This window comes from Equus asinus, chromosome 20 (genome assembly GCF_041296235.1).
Source record: "Equus asinus isolate D_3611 breed Donkey chromosome 20, EquAss-T2T_v2, whole genome shotgun sequence".
NCBI lineage: Eukaryota > Metazoa > Chordata > Mammalia > Perissodactyla > Equidae > Equus > Equus asinus.
The window spans coordinates 14,535,282-14,554,423 of NC_091809.1; the positions used below are offsets into that span (position 1 = coordinate 14,535,282).

General features: G+C 59.3%; 2 protein-coding genes across 5 annotated transcripts; one reads left to right on the top strand and one right to left on the bottom strand.

The window, feature by feature from the left end:
- Positions 1 to 240: 240 nt before the first annotated feature.
- Positions 241 to 9,244, bottom strand: TMIGD2 (transmembrane and immunoglobulin domain containing 2). 4 transcript variants are annotated; one of them, XM_044752339.2, is made up of 5 exons: positions 6,730 to 6,845; positions 4,753 to 5,112; positions 1,222 to 1,257; positions 1,026 to 1,133; positions 241 to 709 (listed from the first exon to the last, which is right to left on the bottom strand). In XM_044752339.2, the coding sequence occupies exons 1-5, from the start codon at positions 6,830 to 6,832 to the stop codon at positions 378 to 380; spliced, it is 939 nt and encodes a 312-aa protein (XP_044608274.2). In that variant the 5' UTR covers positions 6,833 to 6,845; the 3' UTR covers positions 241 to 377. The 4 variants fall into 4 exon arrangements, with proteins under 4 accessions (XP_044608274.2, XP_070347836.1, XP_070347837.1 ...); XM_070491735.1 differs by lacking the exon at positions 6,730 to 6,845 and adding an exon at positions 9,015 to 9,244 and having other exon boundaries at positions 250 to 709; XM_070491736.1 differs by lacking the exon at positions 6,730 to 6,845 and adding an exon at positions 8,753 to 8,951 and having other exon boundaries at positions 250 to 709.
- On the top strand, positions 8,097 to 19,134 carry FSD1 (fibronectin type III and SPRY domain containing 1). Its single transcript, XM_044752335.2, has 13 exons — positions 8,097 to 8,261; positions 9,224 to 9,319; positions 9,544 to 9,675; positions 10,414 to 10,515; positions 11,172 to 11,194; positions 11,380 to 11,501; positions 12,270 to 12,479; positions 15,430 to 15,528; positions 16,270 to 16,429; positions 16,735 to 16,814; positions 18,302 to 18,553; positions 18,653 to 18,741; positions 18,838 to 19,134. The coding sequence occupies exons 1-13, from the start codon at positions 8,247 to 8,249 to the stop codon at positions 18,946 to 18,948; spliced, it is 1,491 nt and encodes a 496-aa protein (XP_044608270.1). The 5' UTR covers positions 8,097 to 8,246; the 3' UTR covers positions 18,949 to 19,134.
- The last annotated feature ends 8 nt before the right edge of the window (positions 19,135 to 19,142 follow it).

Sequence of the window (19,142 nt, forward strand, 5' to 3'; positions counted from 1 at the left end):
GGGCGAGGACACGCCAGCTGGGGAGGGGCTGCCTCCAGCTCCGGGCTCTGTTTGGAGGCTGCGGGCATCCATCCATTCTCTGCTAATCGGACGTGTCCCTCCGAGGATCAGAGGGGGGCGCTGGCGAGTCGTCACAGAGCCCCTTCGCCACAGTGGACCTCTCCAGCCATCCCTGGGGGCTCTGGCACCCCCAGATGGCCCCCCAAATCTCTGTAGCACCCCCAAATCGCCACAAAATCTGGCTTTGCTTTCTTCGCGCGCCTTTATTGAGTGTTCTAGGGCAAGGAGAGGTCCAGCGTCACAGAGATGAGGACGGGGGGGGGGGGTCTCAGCACGGACCGCTGGCCTCCCGGACCCCCTTGGAATCAGTCACATCTTCACCTGGCCACTGGGGTCCTCTCTGGGGCTCCGGGGGCTCCGGTTCCTCTTCCCACTTCAAGGAACCCTCTTGGACTTCGTTGCCCAAAGGGACCTAGGTCAGGGGGGACTCTGACCGTAGAGACGAGATGAGTGGGCCTGGGGCTGGGGCAAGATTTGGGGGCCAGACGCCGCTGGGGGGTGGGGGGCCGAGGGAAAGAGACGGAATAGACGCTCTGGGCCTTCCGGGCCTCCCTGGGGGTGTCCAGCACCTTTCCCTCCGCCGGCGATGCCTCGGTCCTCTTTGGGGCCCCCCGGGGCCGGTAGAGGACGTTGCCGTACAGCTGATTCCCTGCGGGGGGGGAGGGAGGGACGACACCGCCCAAGAGGGGACACTGTGGACGGCCTGGCGCTCCGCAGCCCACCTCTGGGAAATTTGTCTGTGCGTCCGGAAACCGTGCGCGCAGCGGCCACCGTCTCCATCTAGTCCCGGTCTCCGCCCCGCAGCCCCGCCCTCCCTCCTTCCAGAAGGGGCAGGTGGGACGGCCAGATGGGGGGACGCCGCCCCGGCTGCAGTTCCAGCCTCCGCCACGCGGGGGCGTGGCCGCCAGCGGAGGGCGGCACCTGCGGGCACCGCCTGCCCCCCGCGCGGCCACCTGCGCGCTCACCTGCGTCCTTGTGCCCGCAGCGGCGGCGGCCCCAGATCCAGGCGCCCAGCGCGATCGCGGCCACGACCAGGGCCGCGCTCCCCGCCACCAGCAGCGCCAAGTGTCGTCCTGGGGGGACGGGGAGGGGGCGGTGTGACCGGGGGCGGGGCGCGGGGCGGGGGCGGGGCTGGAGGAGGGCCGCGCGGGCGGGGCTCACCTGTGATGCTGGGGATCGGCTTCTGTGGCCCGTCATCTGCAGAGAAGAAACGTGTGTCTCGGGGGTGCTCGCCTTCGAGCCCGGCCTCCTGCACCCTTCACGGTCAGAGCCCCCCCACCCCATGTGGGACCTCAGGGTTCCTGCCCCCGCCATGCTGTGTGAGTTCGGGCGGGTGGGTGTTTCCTCTTCCGCAAAATGACACTAACCATTCCTATCTTGCTGGATTATTGTGGAATAACTGCCAACTGGGGTTTTTCATCATGAACTCCATCATCCTCATCATGAGCTCCATTACCCTCATCAGGAACACCATCACCCTGGTCATGAGCACCATCATCTGGTCAAGAGCTCCTTTATCCTGACCATGACCTCCATCATCCACACCATGAGCTCCATCATCCTCATCATGAGCTCCACCATCCTTGTCATGAGCCCAATCACCGCCATAACAGGCTCCACCATCCCCATCACAAACTCTGTCATCCCCACCATAAGCCCTATCACCTTCATCGTGAACTCCATCACCTTGGTCATGAGCTCCATCATCCCTATTTCGAGCTCCATCACCTTCATCATGAGCTCCATCATTCCTGATTTTGAGCTCCAGCATCCTCATCATGAGCCTCATCATCCCCACCATGAGTTCCATCATCCTAGTCATGGGATCCATCATCCTCATGGCTCCTTGTTTCTTGAGCCTCTACTCTGTGCCACGCGCATTTCATATCCAAGGCAACTGAGGCTCAGAGAGCCTGAGTCACCTGCCTGGCGTCACACACCTGGGCAACAGCTAGGCACTGCTTTGAACAAAGGCACTGCTCATCTCAGCTCCCCGCTCCTTACTCTGGCCTGAACATTCGAGTCTTGCTGGATGATCAGCATCACAGATATAATAATAACCACTTATGTTTATTGAGGACTTACTAGAATCCAGACCCTGTGATAAACTCGTTAGACAGAAACACTTTAAATTCACGTAACCCAACGAGGAAAGCATTATTAGCCGTATTTTGATAGCTAAGGAAACAGGCACGGAGGACTACAGTTACTGGCCCAAGCTCACACAGCAAGTGAATGGCAGAGCGGGGATGTGCTTCCAGGTCTGTATAACTGACCGAACTCCAGCCAAAGCCTCCTTCTGCTGGGACCAAGATGAGGCCCAGAGTCCCCGACCCCTTCATCTTGCAGGATCTAAAGTTGGCAGGGCTGCCAGCAGCCCCGGGGTGGGGGTGGGGAAGCCAGCTGTGTGGAGCTGGGCCCAGGCCCGCCCACTCCGTCGCAGCTGCCAACGCTGCCCAGACTGACGCCTCCACATCCCGCTTCAGCTAATTGGTAATTGGCCCTCTTGTCGCTAGAGGGGTGGGTGGTGGGCAGAACAGCCAAAACACACCGCCCCGGAGGCAGGCGGCGGGCGGGTTCTGCCAGCTGGAGGAATGGGCATCTTTCGGGGCTGGGCATGGGGGCGGTGCTCCCTGCCCCCCGAGAGCCCCTGAGGAGTCAGGAAGCAGCGAGACAACAGGAGACCCCCACCTGGGTCGGCTGGGGTGCCCCCCTCCCCGCGCAGGGTTTGGTCCATAAGTGGGTGTCATGCAGAGTTGGGGCAGTGGGTGAGCCGGGCTCTCGAGAAAACCGAGTGCATCCCTGGCTGGGTGCAACCTGGACACACCTGGGCCCCCTCTGGGCTTCAGCGTCCTCATCTGTACAACAAGGCAGCTGCTCAGCTGATCTGGAAAGTTCCTTCTGGCTTTGAGAATCAATGGCTTTCAACTTTGGATTCCAGAATTCTCTGCTCTGACTCTGAGATGGTAAAATTCTAAGAGGCCATCTATTTAAAGTATTTAAGATACTGCAGTTCTGAGATTCTAGAATCATCCTTTCCTTTATTTCAGTGTTTCTCAACCTTTTTCATTATCAGCCCCCTAAGGAGACATTTTAAAAATATTCTTTTGTTACCCTATGAAATTTTAATGCCCCAGATACACTGTGGATCTGTTTATGTACCATCTGCATTTCTGTACTTTACACAGAAAAAGAATAAGGTTTTCTTTGCTCCCCGAACCAATTTTTACCTCCTTAGGAGCAATATTCCCCACTGGGGGTGAAGGCTGTCATTCTAGGAGCCAAGGATTTCATGTCCCCAGGATCCTACAATTGCGAGATTCTATTTTACGGTTCAAGATTCCAGAATTGTCTTAGGTGCAACAGAAATGTGTACGTATGTTGACCAAAGGACAAGTTCTAGATTCTTCTAGCAGCCTTCTTCAGGATAGCCTGAACCCAGAAGATACCCAAGCGCCCATCAACAGGAAATTGGGTTGATCGATGGCAGTGGCGCATGCAATGGAATAGTCTACAGCAAGGAAAAAGGAACGAATCTCTGCCTCACGCACGGAGACGGGCGAATCTTCCAGACCTCACGCTGAGTGGAAGAAGTCAGACACAAAGAGAATATACTCTATGATTCCATTTAAGTAAAGTATGAAGCCAGGAAAAACAGATCGATGCCAGTGGCAGGCAAGATGGCGGTGGGGGGCGCTGGTATCCACGAGGGGACACGAGGATGGTAACTGGGAGGGGGCTGTGTTTCTCGAGCCGGGTGGTGGCACGTGGGTGTGCTCAGCTTGTGAAAATCCATGGCTGCGGTCTGCCTGTGTGCCCCCAAATTCCTATGGTGACTCCTACGCCCCAATATGATCGTGTTAGGAGGTGGGACCTTAGGAAGGTGATGAGGCTGTGAGGGTGGGGCCCTCGTGAGTGGGATTAGTGATCTTAAAAAAAGGCCCCCAGAGAGCTCCCTTGTCCCTTCCATCCCAGCGAGAAGATGTGTCTATGAACCAGGAGTAAGGTCCTCCCTGGAACGTGACCACGCCGTGTCTGACCTGGGACTTCCAGCTTCCAGAAGGATGAGAAAAATTTCTGTTGTATAAGCCACTCAGTTTACAATCTTTTGTTATAACAGCCCAAAAGGACCAAGACATCATGGAGCTGGCCACTTACGATAGGCGCGTTTCTCTGTAGGTAGAATACACTTTCATAACACATTTTCAAAACAAAAGATTCTGGAATCGTTTTTAACCCAAACTCCAGAATTATACATATCAAGAGTCTGGATGAGTGTGATATTCTGGAACAGGGCTCAGCAAACTCCAGCCCGTGGACCCAATGTGGCCCCCTGCTTGTGTTTTTTAAATAAAGTTTTATTGGCACGTGACCCCGCCCATTCCCAGATGCACAGCCCAGGGTGGTTTTCTGGCTACGTCGCAGCGGAGCTCATGTGGCCCACAGAGCAGGAAATGCTTCCTCTGTGGCCCTTTACAGAGAAAGTTGGCTGAGCCCTGGTCTAGAATCCTAAGTTCCAGCACATCTTTGGTTCTTGATTCTAGAATTTGATCTCGACTTGGCAGGATTCCTATTCCCAAGAATCTGATGTGAAGAATTTAGAGTTTCTGCTTCTAGGAACTTGAGAAGGGACAGTCTTAAGATCCTCGAAGTCCCAAGTCCGGGGCTGCCTCCTCCCACTCGCCCCCGTACCTGTGTCCACCAGGAGCTGCGTTCCGCTGCCCTCAGCCTCCTCCAGCTCTGGGATCTCCGTGGCCGCCCAGCACACGTAGCGCCCGCTGTCGTTGAGGCTCACACTGGCCAGCCGCAGGGTGACAGTGCCAGGCGGCCGCCAGGAGAGCCATCCCCAGGGCCCGCAGCCCCCCAGGCTGAGGCTGCTGTTGGAGATGAATGACTGGCACAGGCTGGCGTCATCCTTGAGCCACTCCACGCGGAGTCGCTCCCAGGTCTGGGCCTGCACCACCTGGCAGGTCAAGGTCACCTCGCTGTCCTGCCGCACCTGCAGCAAGCGGGGCTCCTGAAGCACGGCGAGGCCTGTGGCTGCTCGCAGGGCTGGGGACAAAAAAGGTGAATGAGTGTCTCTCGTGTGTGTGTGTGTGACTGACGCCCACAGCGAGCCCGCAGGTGTGGAAGCTTGCTGTGTGTGGCATCTGTGCAAGGTCACACCTCCTCGCTGACATCAGTGGCCCCATCTGCGAAACGGATGTAACTCTCGGCACTTGGGAGGTTTCAAGCTGGACCCTGTGACTGCCCAGCTCTCAGCCGCACAAATGTCGCTCCCTGTGTGCCAGGCCCCCGTGGACACAGACATAGAGGTGACCAAGACACAGAAAAATCCCTGCCTTCGGGGGGCCGACAGGCTCGGGAGAGGGAGACACACAGCAAGTCGTGAACGGAGAATCGTGATGGAGGAAAGGAACGGGGAGTGGCAATAGAGGGGAATGATGAGGTGAGAGGGAATCTACTCACAGAGGGTGGTCAGGGAAGGCCTCTCGGAGGAGGCGACGTTTGAGCGGGACTCTGACTGTTAAGAAGCAGCCAGTTGTGGGAAGGAAGGAAGCTATGGAGGAAGAGCGTTCCAGGCAGAGCGAACAGCCCATGCAAAGGCCCTGGGGCAGGACTGTGCCTGGTGTGTGCAAGGAACAGCGAGGAGGCCTGTGTGGCTGGAGCAGAGGGAGTGAGGGGGACAGAGGGAGGAGGTGGGACCAGAGAGGTCAGCAGGGGTTGGTCAGCAGGCCACAGGGGTCGGGTGTGGTTGGGGGTGCGGGGATGGAGGTGGGGAAAGGGGGCGGTTTGCTTTTTAATCTGTGATGGGAAACCAGCAGGGCAGGAGGAAACAGGGGCCGATTTAAGTTTTAAAAAAACCATCCTGACTGCTGCGGTGAGAACAGACTACGAGGTGGGGGGATCAGAGGCTGTGGGGACAAGAGGGCCCAGGAGAGCAGGAACGGGCGCCCAACCGAGGAGAGAGGGGGCCAGAGTCTGACCAGATCTCGAAGTTGCCCCCTAGAAAAACCACAAGAAGCACCGAATTGGGAGAGAGGGAGAGAGATGGTGGCGCATTGCCAAGGTTTTAGCCCGAGGGACTGTGCGAACGGCCATGACTTTGGGCCAAGATGCGGGAAACTGAGGCAGGAGCAGGGCTGGAGTGGAAAGAAAGTTTGCTTTTGGCCGTGAGACATCTGGGTGACTGTTACACACCAGCCCCCGCTAGAAGGGGTGAGTTTGTGCCCAGTTCCCAGCATCGAGATAGAATTGCAGCTGATGCTAGAGACTAGAGCCAGGGAACAGTGTTCTGGGCAGAGGGAACAGCAGGTGCAAAGGCCCAGAGGCAGGATCAAGCTTGATGTGTTGGGGAATAAAAGAAAAGAAAGATGAGCCAGCAGGCCGGACATGGGGGAGAGAGGGCATGTAGAGGCGGGTGGAGATGAGAGAAGCCAGCGGGGCCAGGTCACCTAAGACTGGTTTGTAGGCCACGGTCTGAATTTTCTCCTAGGGGCCCCCTCTGAGGACCCTGGCTGGACGCCTTCAACCCTCAGGAGAGACACGGGCCCCGGTGGGCCGAGCGGAAAGATGACAGTTTAGAGGGGATCTGAGCAGGCGGGCGGGCAGCTTGGGGGATGGACAGCAGGGGGTGGGGGCAGAGGGGAGGGACACCCGCGTACTCACCCCAGAGCGGCCCCAGAAGGACCAGCGCCGTGCGCAGGGGCCCCATTCCTGGCCCACCAGGCCCCCTCTCCTGGCTGGCGCCCCGCCACCCCCCCCTTGCCATTCGACAGACTTCCTGCCGCAGTCTCCGCCCCCCGCCACAGAAGCAGATGCGACACCCCAGCCAGACAGCAGACGTCCGGTGGCCAATGCTGCTCGGGGTGCCTCTTCCTGCTACCTTGTGCCTCAGTTTCCCCAGAGTTCTCCTTGTCGTTTTTCATCCGAAAAGCAGTATGAATGTGTGAATGGGCATAATGGGTCCCAGTGAGTGGAAATCTTTCTGGAAGACTCTACATAAACATGCCAGGGCTGGGGGGACACGTAGGAAGGCCAGGGGGCGCACTGAACAGCGGAACCCCAGCTACAGTGATGTTGCCCCAAACAGCTTCCTTTGAGTCCACAGGAAGGCATTTCTGCTGCTGGCTGCGGGTCTCACGACAGGTATGGGGGGGGCTCCCTGCCCCCAGGGCCTGGGGAGAAGTTTGGGGGCCCAGTTGAGGGTAGTCCCAGGCTCTGGACTTGCTCCCAGCCCTGCACCCATCACCCCACAGCCGGCAGTAGCCCTCGGCCTCAATGGCTCACCCCCAACCACAGTGTGACCTCTTTTCTCACCCAGACGGAAGAAGGCCTGTGTCCTTCGCAGAATCATCCCTGTCGACCACAGGGAGGCCCGTGCGGTGGCTCTCTGAAGGCACCACCCCAGCAGACACACCCAGATTCCCAGCCTCCCCCTCCTTCAGACTTTGCAGGACTTTCCGAAGCTCCACCCTTCCCCCTGCCCACTGCCGAGGGGCAGTGCTGGAGATCCTGGATAGATTCAGCCGCGGGCTGACCGGAAGACAGAGCTGGACACAGATATTTCCAGCCCTGTGAATTCTGGGCTGGCAGGGAGACTTCCGGAGGAGATGTTAGAGCCTGGGGTTTTGTGGGATGTGTAGGAGTTCAGGTGTGCTGCAGGGGAAAGAAGGCATTGGGGGCTGTACATCCGCTTGGGCGAAGGCCTTGGCTTTTCAGTAAACGCAAGCGTGTGAGCAGTCAGGGTCCAGACGTCCGGGGCCGGGGGGTAGAATTCCAGTTTGAGCAGCCAGTGGGTGAACAAGCCGGGATGGAGGCTGAGGCACCAGGAGGACTAGGGAGGGGCTCCAGGTCACATGGCAGGGCCAGGGGTCGAACTCAGGCTTCCAGCCTCCCAGCTCCGGGCTCTCTCCAGCTCAGACATCGTGACCAATGTCCCCTGGTGGGCCTCAGGCTCTGGGGGTGCCCGCGCTCGGCGACCCCAGCGTGGGACTACACTTCCCAGCCTGCCGCGGGGGACGCGCCTGCGCACTGAGGCCAGTGATGGAGCGCAGACGGGGGGCGCGGCGGCGGCGGCGTGGGCTCGGCGGGCCATTGGCTCCCGGCCGCGGCAAAGGCAGCTTGGGGACTAGAAGAGCGAGTGGGGCCCGCGGGCCGGGCCGGGGACGACCTGGGCTGCAGCCATGGAGGACCAGAGGGTAGGACCGGGGCGGGGCCCGCGGCGGGGGTGGACAAGGGGAGGGGACCAGGTGATGCCGCAGCGCCCTCCCCGCCCCCCCCCACCCCCGCGGCTCTGCAGCCGAGGCCCCACCCCCGCCGCAACCCCGCCCGGGTCTAGCCCCCCATTCGGGACGCAGCCCCCCACCTTCCCCCGGACCCCTCATCCTCTTGGCCTGGCTCCAGGCGCACCCCCTCCATGCCCCTCACCCGCGCCCAGTAACCCGGACCCAGACCTGACCCCATCCCCCACCCCTCGTATCCGGACTGCGGACCAGGTGTCCTGGTCCCCGCCGAGCCCCGGAGGACGCCCCGCCAGCTCAGCACAGGTGACCCCGCAGATCCTGCGCCCCGGGAAAAGGGACCTGTGTGAGGCCTGGGTCAGAGTTACAGGCGCCAGCAGGATCCTCCCCTGCCGCCTCCCTCCCTCCCAGCATCCCCTTCCCCAGCCCACCCTTCCCGCTCCCCCTACCTGGGCTCTTCAGCACTCCGTTTCCTCGAGTTCCTCCCTTCTCCTTGCTAATGCCTCTTCCCAGAGGTCCCCTTCCCCAGGTTAGCCCATTTTCTGCAGGCACCATTTTCATCTTTCCCCAGGCTAGCCCCTCACCTCGATCTAGCCCCCACCTCGGGATATAGCTACCTGGTTGGAGGCTTTGTGTGCAGGCCCAGGGTCTGTCCCTCTCTAGGAGCCTCAGTTTGCTCCCCTGTATAATGGGGGTGCTCGTGGTGCCCACCTGCTAGGCGAGGGGACGCGGGGCGGAGCTTGGCCCAGGGCCTGCCTCGTGGCAGATGCCCAAGCCCATTGGCACGGTGGGCCCACATCTCCTGTGGATCCGTGGAGGGCATGGCGGGGAGCCCCAGGTGGGGGAGCTGGGCCGGGCGGAGGGGCTGACCGGCCGTGCATGTGCGTGTGTGCACATGTGTGTGCTTCCCATGGGGGCAGGAGGCTCTTCGGAAGATCATCACGACGCTGGCCGTAAAGAACGAGGAGATTCAGAGCTTCATCTACTCCCTTAAGCAGATGCTCCTGAATGTGGAGGTGAGCAAGGCCCCCCCACCCCCGCCCAGGAGGGAGCCGGGGGGCGTCTGGGGCAGGTGGGTGGAAGGGAGGGGGGGAGGGAGGGGCAGACATAGACGTCGGCCTGTTGCTGCTGCTGCCCGTGGGACTCTGGGCCTGGCTGCCATGTCCGGGCCTCAGTTTCCCCATCTGAGCACGGGCTTTGGCCGATGCTGGCCGCTCCAACCCCGCCATGTCCCTCCAAGGGAAACTCGGCCAAGGTGCAGGAGGACCTGGAGGCGGAGTTCCTGTCCCTCTTCTCTGTCCTGGAGGAGCTGAAGGAAGGCATGCTCATGAAGATAAAGCAGGACCGCGCCAGCCGCACCTATGAGCTGCAGGTGTGCATGCGGGGGAGTCGCCCAGATGCCGCCCCCCACGGCGCCCCTCAGACTCCACGGAGCCCAGCTGGCCTCGGCATCTTCCTCCAGACCTCCTCCTCCTCCCTCCCTTTTTCGGAGATGCCCCCAAGTGTCTCCAGTGTCCGGAGCCAGACGCCTCCACGGTGTAGGCCTGGCCTCCGCTTCCCTGGCCCCTCCCCGGCCATGGTGCATCAACCCCCACCCACCTGTTCTCCCTCTTAATCCCCTCTCGCATCCACCTCCTCCTCCTCTCCGTCCCCACGGCCCCGCCCCCACATCTGGCCGCTCCTCCTCCCCTCCGGTCCTCACCCAGCATCTCCGATTTCCCAGCCCTTTCATAGGTCCCCCAGATCTGACAGTATCACTCCCGCTCAGACACCTCCCATGGCTCCCATGGGGTCTCAGACTCCAAGCTGGGGTCCCACAGGCTGCACCACAACCTCCTGGGCAGCTTCCTAACCTCCCAGGTGCCCCTCCCGGGGGAATGTGCAGCCTGGGGGCTCAGGTGTGGCCTGGGCACGTGGCTTTTTAAGGAAGGGATGCCCGAGTGATTCTGAGGTGCTGCCAGGAGCAAGGTGCCGCCCCCCCCATCCTTCCTGTCCCCACTGGAGTTCGAGAAGGGCGTGGTCCCCTGAATCCCAAAGGTGGCCCAGAGCCCTGAGAGGGATTGGGGCTGCGGGATGAGGTGGCCTTCCCTCAGTGCCATGTCACCCGCAGAACCAGCTGGCTGCCTGCACGCGGGCCCTGGAGAGCTCCGAGGAGCTTCTGGAGACAGCCAACCAGACCCTGCAGGCCGCCGACAGCAAGGACTTCCCGCAGGTGGGCGCCTTGGCGGCCAGAGAAAATACGGGCCGCCCAGTGAAGCTTGCCTCTCATGTCAACCACGAGTACTGTTGGAGGATAAGTCTAGCCCATGCCATAGTTAGTATAAGTGTATCCCAGAGGTTGCATGGGACACACTTATAGTAAAAAAAAATCATTCATTGTTTATCTGAAACACGAATTTAACGGGGTGTCCTGCACAGTCATGCACCGCGTAACGACGTGTCGGTCAACGACGGGCTGCATAGACCACGGGGTCCCCTAAGATGAGTACCGTGGAGCCTAGGTGTGTAGGAGGCTGTACCATCTAGGTTTGTGCAAGCACACTCTATGATGTTCGCACAACGACGAGTTGCCTGACGACGCATTTCCCAGAATGGGTCCCCATCATTAAACGATGCATGGCTGTATTTTTATTTGCTAAATCGGTCTACCGTGTGTACTGGGCACTGGGCAGGAGGTGGGGTGGGACGGGGGCCTGTCTTTGCCTGCCTGTCCCTTCAGGGCACCGCTAAGAAACAGCAGGGTTTCTGCCCCAGTGCCCGGGGACTCTGGCAGACGGCTGCCACGCCCAGCCTCAGTTTCCCTGTCTGTATAATGGCTTTCTGGTTCCGTTGAGAAAACTCTGGATTTTTTTCTGTCCCTCTTTCTAGGCTGCCAAGCAAATCAAAGATGGGTAAGATGCTGGGATCTGGCCCCCACCCCAGTGCCCCGCCCCTGGTGTGAAGGTGGGGACACCCAGGTGAGGGTCCCTTGGCCCGGAACAAGGGGGAGGGGGTCCCCTCCACACAGCTTGGAGGACCAGGCCTGGGTCCCCCCGAGACGCCTGCCAGCAGGCTGCCTCCACCTCCTTCGCTGCAGTGTGACCATGGCCCCCGCCTTCCGGCTGTCATTGAAAGCCAAGGTCAGCGACAACATGAGTCACCTCATGGTGGACTTTGCACAGGAGCGGCGGATGCTGCAGGCACTCAAGTTCCTGCCTGGTGAGGGGGGAACTCGCTGGAGGGCCAGGGTTTCAGGGAACCAGCCGGGGAGTCTAGGAGGGCCCGAGACACGGCCTGGAGTGAGGCTGACAGCCAGGCATAGAAACCCCAGAATGCTCCGCCCCTGGGGTGGAGACCTGAGAATACCCTGCTTTTGGGAGTGGAGCCATGGTTAAGCCCCACCCACGTGGGTAGAGTCGTGAGAATGCCCCACCCCATGTGGGTGGAGCCACAAGCAAGTCCCACCCCTGTGGGGGTGGAGTCGTGAGGATGCCCCGCCCATGTGGGTGGAGCCACAAGGAAGCTCCACTCTTGGGTGGAGCCCTGAGGAAGCCACACCTGTGGGGGGTGGAGTCACACGAATGTCCCCACCCACCCTGTGGGTGGAGTCATGAGAAAACCACACCCATGGGTGGAGCCCTGAGGAAGCCACACCCCTTGTTCCAGAGCCCCAAAAGGCCCCACCCACCAGAGATGGAGTCCCATGAAGGCCATGCCCCAATGGGTAGAGAATTCTGAGAGTGTGCCACCTCTAAATGGTAGAATCCTGAAAAGGCCCACCCTTATGTTGGTTGAACCCTGAGAAAGCTCTTCCCATCCCCAACCCCTTGGTGGAACCCTGGGAAGCTCCACCCCCCACCCCCCAGGCACCAAAACCTGAAGGGGCACCTCCCACAAGTAGGTCTCTCCTGCGGGCGGGGCCCCAGGGAGGTCCCCACCTCTGCGGGTGCAGGACTCTGACCCCGCTCTCCGCTCTGTGCCGGGCAGTGCCCAGCACCCCCGTGATCGACCTGGCCGAGTCCTTAGTGGCGGATAACTGCGTGACCCTGGTGTGGCGCATGCCGGACGAGGACAGCAAGATTGACCACTACGTGCTGGAGTACCGGCGGACCAACTTCGAGGGCCCACCCCGCCTGAAGGAGGAGCAGCCCTGGATGGTGATCGAGGGCATCCGGCAGACGGAGTGCACCCTGACCGGTCAGTGCCGCTCAGCCCTTCCAGGCTCCCGTTTCCCCAGCGGCCCCCCGGAGGCCCGGGACAGACCCCAAAGCTCACGGGGTGTGAGCACAGCCTGGCTGGGCTGATGAGGAATGGCAGAAAGTAATCATAATGAAAACGATATTGATGACAGCCACTGCGCCGTTCATTGAGGGCATGCTACGTCCTAACCATTACCCACTTGGAGATGAGAGAAGTCAGGCACCGGGAGAGAAGGCACCCTCCATCCGTGTCCTGTCTCTGCCATCCCCCCAGCCTTCATTTATTCATTCTAGTTTATTGAGCGCCTACAGTATACGAGGTGCTGTCTTTGAATGAGCAAAGCAGAGAAATCCTCTCCCTCGTGAAGCTGGCGCTCCGGGCCACCCTCCAAGTATTTGGGATTTCCTTGACAGTCATAAGGAAGCGGAAAGCCAGGGGGAATCCACGCAGCTGGCAGGGGAGCCTCTGAAGGAGGGAAAAATCGGGGGTCCCTCCTGAGCTTACAGAGCCGTCCTGAGCCAGGGGAAACCCTCAGGGGGTGGGAGAGCCTGCTGACAAGATAACTACCACTGTGGCTCTTGGCTGTAATCAGCCTCTTCCTCATCTGTAATTAGCATACATGGTTAATAATGAGCATGCTAATTGCAGGAACGGAAAGCCACCAGTCTAGCCTGCAAGAGGGCCTGGGAAGCTATTGGTTCATCCTTGGCGTGGGAATTAAAAGAAACACACCCCGTTTCCCCCCCCATCTTTTTATTATAGTAAAATATGCATGACATAAAATTGACCATTGAAACCATTTTTAAGCGCACAGCTCAGCGGCATGAAGCACATTCACGTTGCTGTGCAACCATCCCCTCCATCCGTCTCCAGAACTTTCCATCTCCCCAAACTGCAGCTCTGTCCCCAGGAAACACTGACTCCCACCCCTCCCCCAGCCCCTGGCCCCCCATCCACTTTCTGTCTCTGTGGATGTGGCTCCTCTGGGGACCTCCTGTGAGTGGACCACACAGTGTGTGTCCCTCTGTGTCTGGCTCACGTCCCTGAGCATCACGTCCTCAGGTCCGTCCACGTGGGAGCAGGTGTCAGGCTCTCCTTCCTTTTCACGGCTGCATAATATTCCAGGGTGTGGATATACCCAGCTTTCTCGAATAGGGGCAGCTTACATAACCATAGTTCACTATCGAAACCAGGACACACGCGTGGGTACACTCTGCAGCATTCACGCACATTTCACCAGTTCTACATCCACTCCTATGTGTGTGCGCGTGTGATCTCATTCACCATTTTATCCCGTGTGTAAACCATGTCACCACCCGCACAACCAAGGCGTAGATCTGCTCTGTCACCGGCTGCCCGTTGCATCCCCTTTAAAGCCACACCCTCTCGCCTTTTAAAAACTTCCTGGGCGGTGACCTCCTCGGAGCCGGAAGTTGAATCCAGCCAGAGGTCCCGTGTGGTTAATTGCAATCCACTCGCTCTCTCGTTGATACTTTGGAAAGATGGGCAGGTGTGGGTTCATTGTTCATGACTTCCGTTCCTCCACTCATCTCAGTCTGATGTGAACCCGGCTCAGTGTGGGGAGTATGATGGCCAGATGGCAGGATAGGAAACTGAGGCACACAGTGAGTAAGTCCAGGCCGTGGACGTCCGAGGGGTTCCATGTTTGTGAATCCGTGCCTTCTGAGGGGGCGTCTTAGCTCTGGGACGGTAGGCGGCGCCACGGAGCAAACTGCTGGCCTCAGCGAAGGGGCTGCAAAGAAGCGTGAGGCCGTCTCGATGGGCACCGCCAGCCTTCCAGGCAGAGGAACAGCCTGATCAAGGGCTCAGAGGCCAGAGCACTGAGCCTCATGTCTGGAACTAGTTATGTTTGCAGAGAGAACATCTATAGGGAGGGGAGAGAGAAGGAACTGAAACTTCCTCCTGGGGACAAGGGGAGCCATGGGAGGCTTTAGAGCAGGGTCTGCCAAGGGCTGTTTGGGATGCCCAGAGAATGGGCATCCGACGGGGAACACTCAGGAAGCAACTGGACCTGTGGTCTGGGTAGAGGCTGGGCTGTGGGTGCCGTGGATGCACGGATGGTGCCTGATGGGTGAGAACGGGACAGTGAGCAATGTGAGGGAGTCGTGGACTGAGCCACCCCGACATTTAAGGGTGTCAGGGAGGGAGGACCTGCAGAGGAGACCAAAAGGGAGCCACTAGAGGGAACGGCCAGGAGAGGGCAGTGCTGTGGCCGCCAAGGAAAGAGAATGTTCTAGGCGGGAGGGAGCGGGCAGCCAGGAAGTGCAAGGTGGGGACTTCAACCCCAGAGGAGGGAGAGGGGTGAGGCGGCAGAGAGAGCGTGTGGACAGATCTCCAAAGAGGTTTCGCTCGAGGGGGAAGACAGCTTGATCGCTGCTTTTTATTTTTTAAGATTAGAAGAAATGAATAAAAAAAAAAAGGACAGAAAGGGAGGGCAGGATATATCCTAGTAGGAGGGAAAATCTTTAACCCGGCGTGGCTAGATCCAGGGGTTCCAGCCAATGACTCGTCACCTCTGTTCCCGCCCTCAGTGGCTCTGGGGTCTGCATTCTCAAGATTTGCAAACGCGCTGGCACATTTTCCCGGGAGCGGCTGCCTCCTGGCTGGCCAGCCCAGAGGAAAGTTAGAATACCAGCCAAAGTCCCAGGGCAGATTTTGATTGGCCAGTTCGGGTCATGTGCCTATCCCCGAACCAATTGCTGTGACTGAGTCATAAAGCATTCTGATTGGCCAGTTGTCTTGGGGGCGGAGCCAAGTTATCCATACTCCAACACGTGAATGAGGGCAAGGATGGTTTCCCATGGGTAAGATGTCGTTTGCAAGGTGCTTCTTAGAATGAGGGGCGGTGGGATTACCGTGGGACACGGGGGCCTCTAACCTATTGCTCAAAGTGTACACAGTGCTGAGATCCTCTGTTGCCTTCTAGGTCTCAAGTTTGACATGAAATACATGAATTTCCGGGTGAAGGCCTGTAATAAGGCAGTTGCAGGCGAGTTCTCCGAGCCGGTGACCCTGGAGACACCAGGTGACTGGCTCGCACCCCTACCCTGCCTGTGACTCCACAGCCTCTCCCTCCCGGGGCCCCAGGGATTGGTGTGTCATAAGAGTCTTCTAATCAGGGTTCAGTGCCCCTTTTTGCCCTGGCTGCCGGGAAGCTCAGAGCTCAGTCCACAGTAGATGCCTCAGCCTGAGTGTCTGGTAGAAACCTGCTTTCGTCCTTTGCTTTTGCAGTTGATCCCATTATACCTGGATGGTTTTGACACACATACACATACATTCTCTCTCTCTTCCCAAAAAGTGCTCTAGCGAGTTGGGGATGGGATATCAGCAGTGAAGACAGATTCTCTCCCCTCCCCCAGTGACCCCTTTGCCTGCCCTGATAGGAAGTCCTTCTGCAGCCTAGCTTAACGCCGTCATGCTGTAGCCCAGCCCTTTTCCTGGGGTTAATCCCCAACGGAAGCACAGGGCAGCACAAGTGACTTGAAAATGGCTCCAGACCTGGGAGACCTTTAGGCAACGAGCCCTTGGCTTCATTCCTCCGGCTCCATGTTCCTCCCCCTCCACCCTCCCCCATCTTGTCTCTCTCCGTCTTTCTGCCTGTTGTCTTTATGTGTGTCTGTCTCTTTCTCTCTGTCTTAGTCTTGGTCTCTTTCTGTTCCCTGTCCCTGTCCTGGTCTGTCTTGGTCACTGTCTGTCTCTCTCGGTCTCTCTCCGTGTCTCTCTGGGTTTCCCCATCTCTGTGACTCCCACGTCTGCCCGGCCCCAGCCTTCATGTTCCGCCTGGATGCGTCCACATCCCACCAGAACCTGCGGGTGGAGGATCTCGCCGTCGAGTGGGACGCCATGGGCGGGAAGGTGCAGGATATCAAGACTCGTGAGAAAGATGGCAAGGGGCGGACGGCGTCTCCCGTCAACTCGCCGGCCAGGTAGCCTGTCCCCTCCCATGGAGCCCAGCGTGGTCAAGGCTGGGGTGGAGGGAAGGACATGGAGCTGGGGGGAGCCCAAAGAGTGAATGAAGCGAGAGGAGACTTTGAACTGGGTTTTGACGGTTGAATAGGAGTTCCAGATGAGGAAGGGCACAGGCATGTTCTGACATGAGAGACCCAGTGTATGAAAAGAACTGAATACTGTCAAGGACTGATGACAAGTCCATTGTGGCTGGGGTGGACCAGGAAAGACCTCCCATGGGGAGGTGAGAGCTGAACTGGACATCCCTCCCTACCACCCACAGAGGTACTCCATCCCCCAAGAGGATGCCCTCAGGTCGCGGGGGACGGGATCGCTTCACAGCTGAGTCCTACACGGTGCTGGGTAAGGAGCGGGGAAGATGGGAGGAGAGAGGGGAACTCTGGGCAGGGCCCTGATGGGGGTGTGTGAGAGAGAACTCCTTGGGGAAACCGAGGCAGCCATCCACAAAACTTCTCTGGGAATGGTCCCAGTAACATGTGGTGCTGGGGGAATGGGAAGATTGGGGGATGAAGGATTACTGGGGGGCACCAGAGCGTGTGGATGCTCTGGTCTGGGGAGTAGCTGGGGTCTGAGAAGTAGCTGGGACTTGGGGAGTAGCTGTGATTTGGGAAGTAGCTGGGAAGGACGATTGCCTGTGGAGCAGCTGGGTTTGTGGAGGAGCTGAAGCAAGACAGGGGTTCGGGGAAATGGCTTAGGGCGTGTGGAGGAGCCAAGGAGAGTAGCGGGTGTCGGAGAAGGTGAGAGAATGGCTAGGATTGGAGGAGCGGATAGCACGGCAGGAGGGACTAGATCCTGTGAAGGAGAAGCTGGAGTCCCTGGCAGAACTGGAGTTTAGGGGAACTGCTACTCTCCAGAAAAGAGCTTGAAAAAGAGGCTGAGGTGGGAAAGAGTCAGTGTGGTCAGTAATCGGGGTGGAGGTGGGCTTAGGGAGCAGCTGCGTTCTGGGGATAAGCTATGGGCTGAGGAGCAGGTAAGAATCTATGGAGGATCCGGACTTTCTGGAAAGCATCTGGGACTGGCAAGAGTTGGGGTCTGGGAGAGAACCAGGGGAGGGTGTGGGGGTGTCTGCAGAGTGGCTGAGATTTGAAAGGGAGGAGCCTAGGCTAGTTGTGGTGGGGGGAGTAACTGAGGTCAGGGAGAAGCAGGACTGGAGAAGGAATGGACACGGGGTGAGCCCTCCTCCTGGGGAGGAGCTGAGATATTAGATGGAGACGGGCTGCGATCTGGCTGGGGCGGGAGTGTGCAGAGAAGCTGGAGCTCAGGAATAGCGGGATCGGGGAGTAGCTGAGGTGGCAAGAATCTGGGGCCTGGGGAGGATGTGGACTCAGGGATGAGCTGAGATCTGCAAGAACCTGGCCTCCACCAGGAGCTGGGGCTCTGGATAGAATCTACACTCAGACAGCAACAGGAAGGAGTCCCAGAGCCCTGGATTCTAGTAGGACTTGAGCCCTGTGGGAATACCTGGGGTCGGAGCAAGGAGCAGCAGCAAGGGTTTGGGGATTATCTGGTCTCTGGGAAGAAGTGAGGAGTAGCTGAATATGGGGAGGAACTGGAGGAAGTTTCGAAGGCCTGGCAGTATCTGAAAGGAGTAGCTTGGGCTTGGAGAGAACCTGAAAGGACTAGCTGAGGATTGGAGAGCACCTGGACTTAGTGAGTGTCTAGAGGGAGTTAATGAAGCCTGGGGAATGCCTGGCGGGAATAGCTGGGGGCCGAGGAGTATCTGGAGGGAATAGCTGTGGTCTGGGGAGTATCTGGGCGGCTGTCCCTTGGTGGAAGGGCAGGTGGGACCCGATTCCACATGGTCTCCCCCGCTTCCCCCCCCACCCCAGGGGACACGCTGATCGACGGCGGGGAGCATTACTGGGAGGTGCGCTACGAGCCCGACAGCAAGGCGTTCGGCGTAGGGGTGGCCTATCGCAGCCTGGGCCGCTTCGAGCAGCTGGGCAAGACCGCCGCGTCCTGGTGTCTGCACGTCAACAACTGGCTGCAGGTCAGCTTCACGGCCAAGCACGCCAACAAGGCCAAGGTGCTGGACGCGCCCGTGCCCGACAGCCTGGGCGTGCACTGCGACTTCCACCAAGGTGAGCCTGGGCCCCAGCTGGCGTCTGCCAGCCCCCCCTCGTCTCTCGACCGCAGACCGCTCTTAACCGGTCCCCCTGTCGCTCTGCCCTCCACCCCAGGCCTCCTGTCCTTCTACAACGCGCGCACCAAGCAGCTCCTGCACACTTTCAAGGCCAAGTTCACGCAGCCACTGCTGCCCGCCTTCACGGTGAGACCCCGGCCCCTGGCCCGGCTGACAGGAGCGGGGGGCGCCGGGTGCCGGGCTCTGCGTCTGAGCCTGCCTGCTCCCCTCCCTGTCCCCCAGGTGTGGTGTGGCAGCTTCCAGGTGACGACAGGCCTGCAGGTCCCGAGCTCTGTGCGCTGCCTGCAGAAGCGGGGCAGTGCCACCAGCAGCTCCAACACCAGCCTCACCTAGGCCATGGGACGCCCACCCAGCCGGGCTGGTCTGGGGTCGGTCGCCAGGCCTCGGCCGTTTCAGCAGGGGCCCCTCCTGTCACTTGCTGCTTGGAGCCTTAACTTGTGATTGGGGTCACGAATGAGGAGCCCCGGGCCGGGCCCTCCTCCTGACCCGCCTCCTAATAAAGGTCAAACACTGGCCAGGCCGTGTTG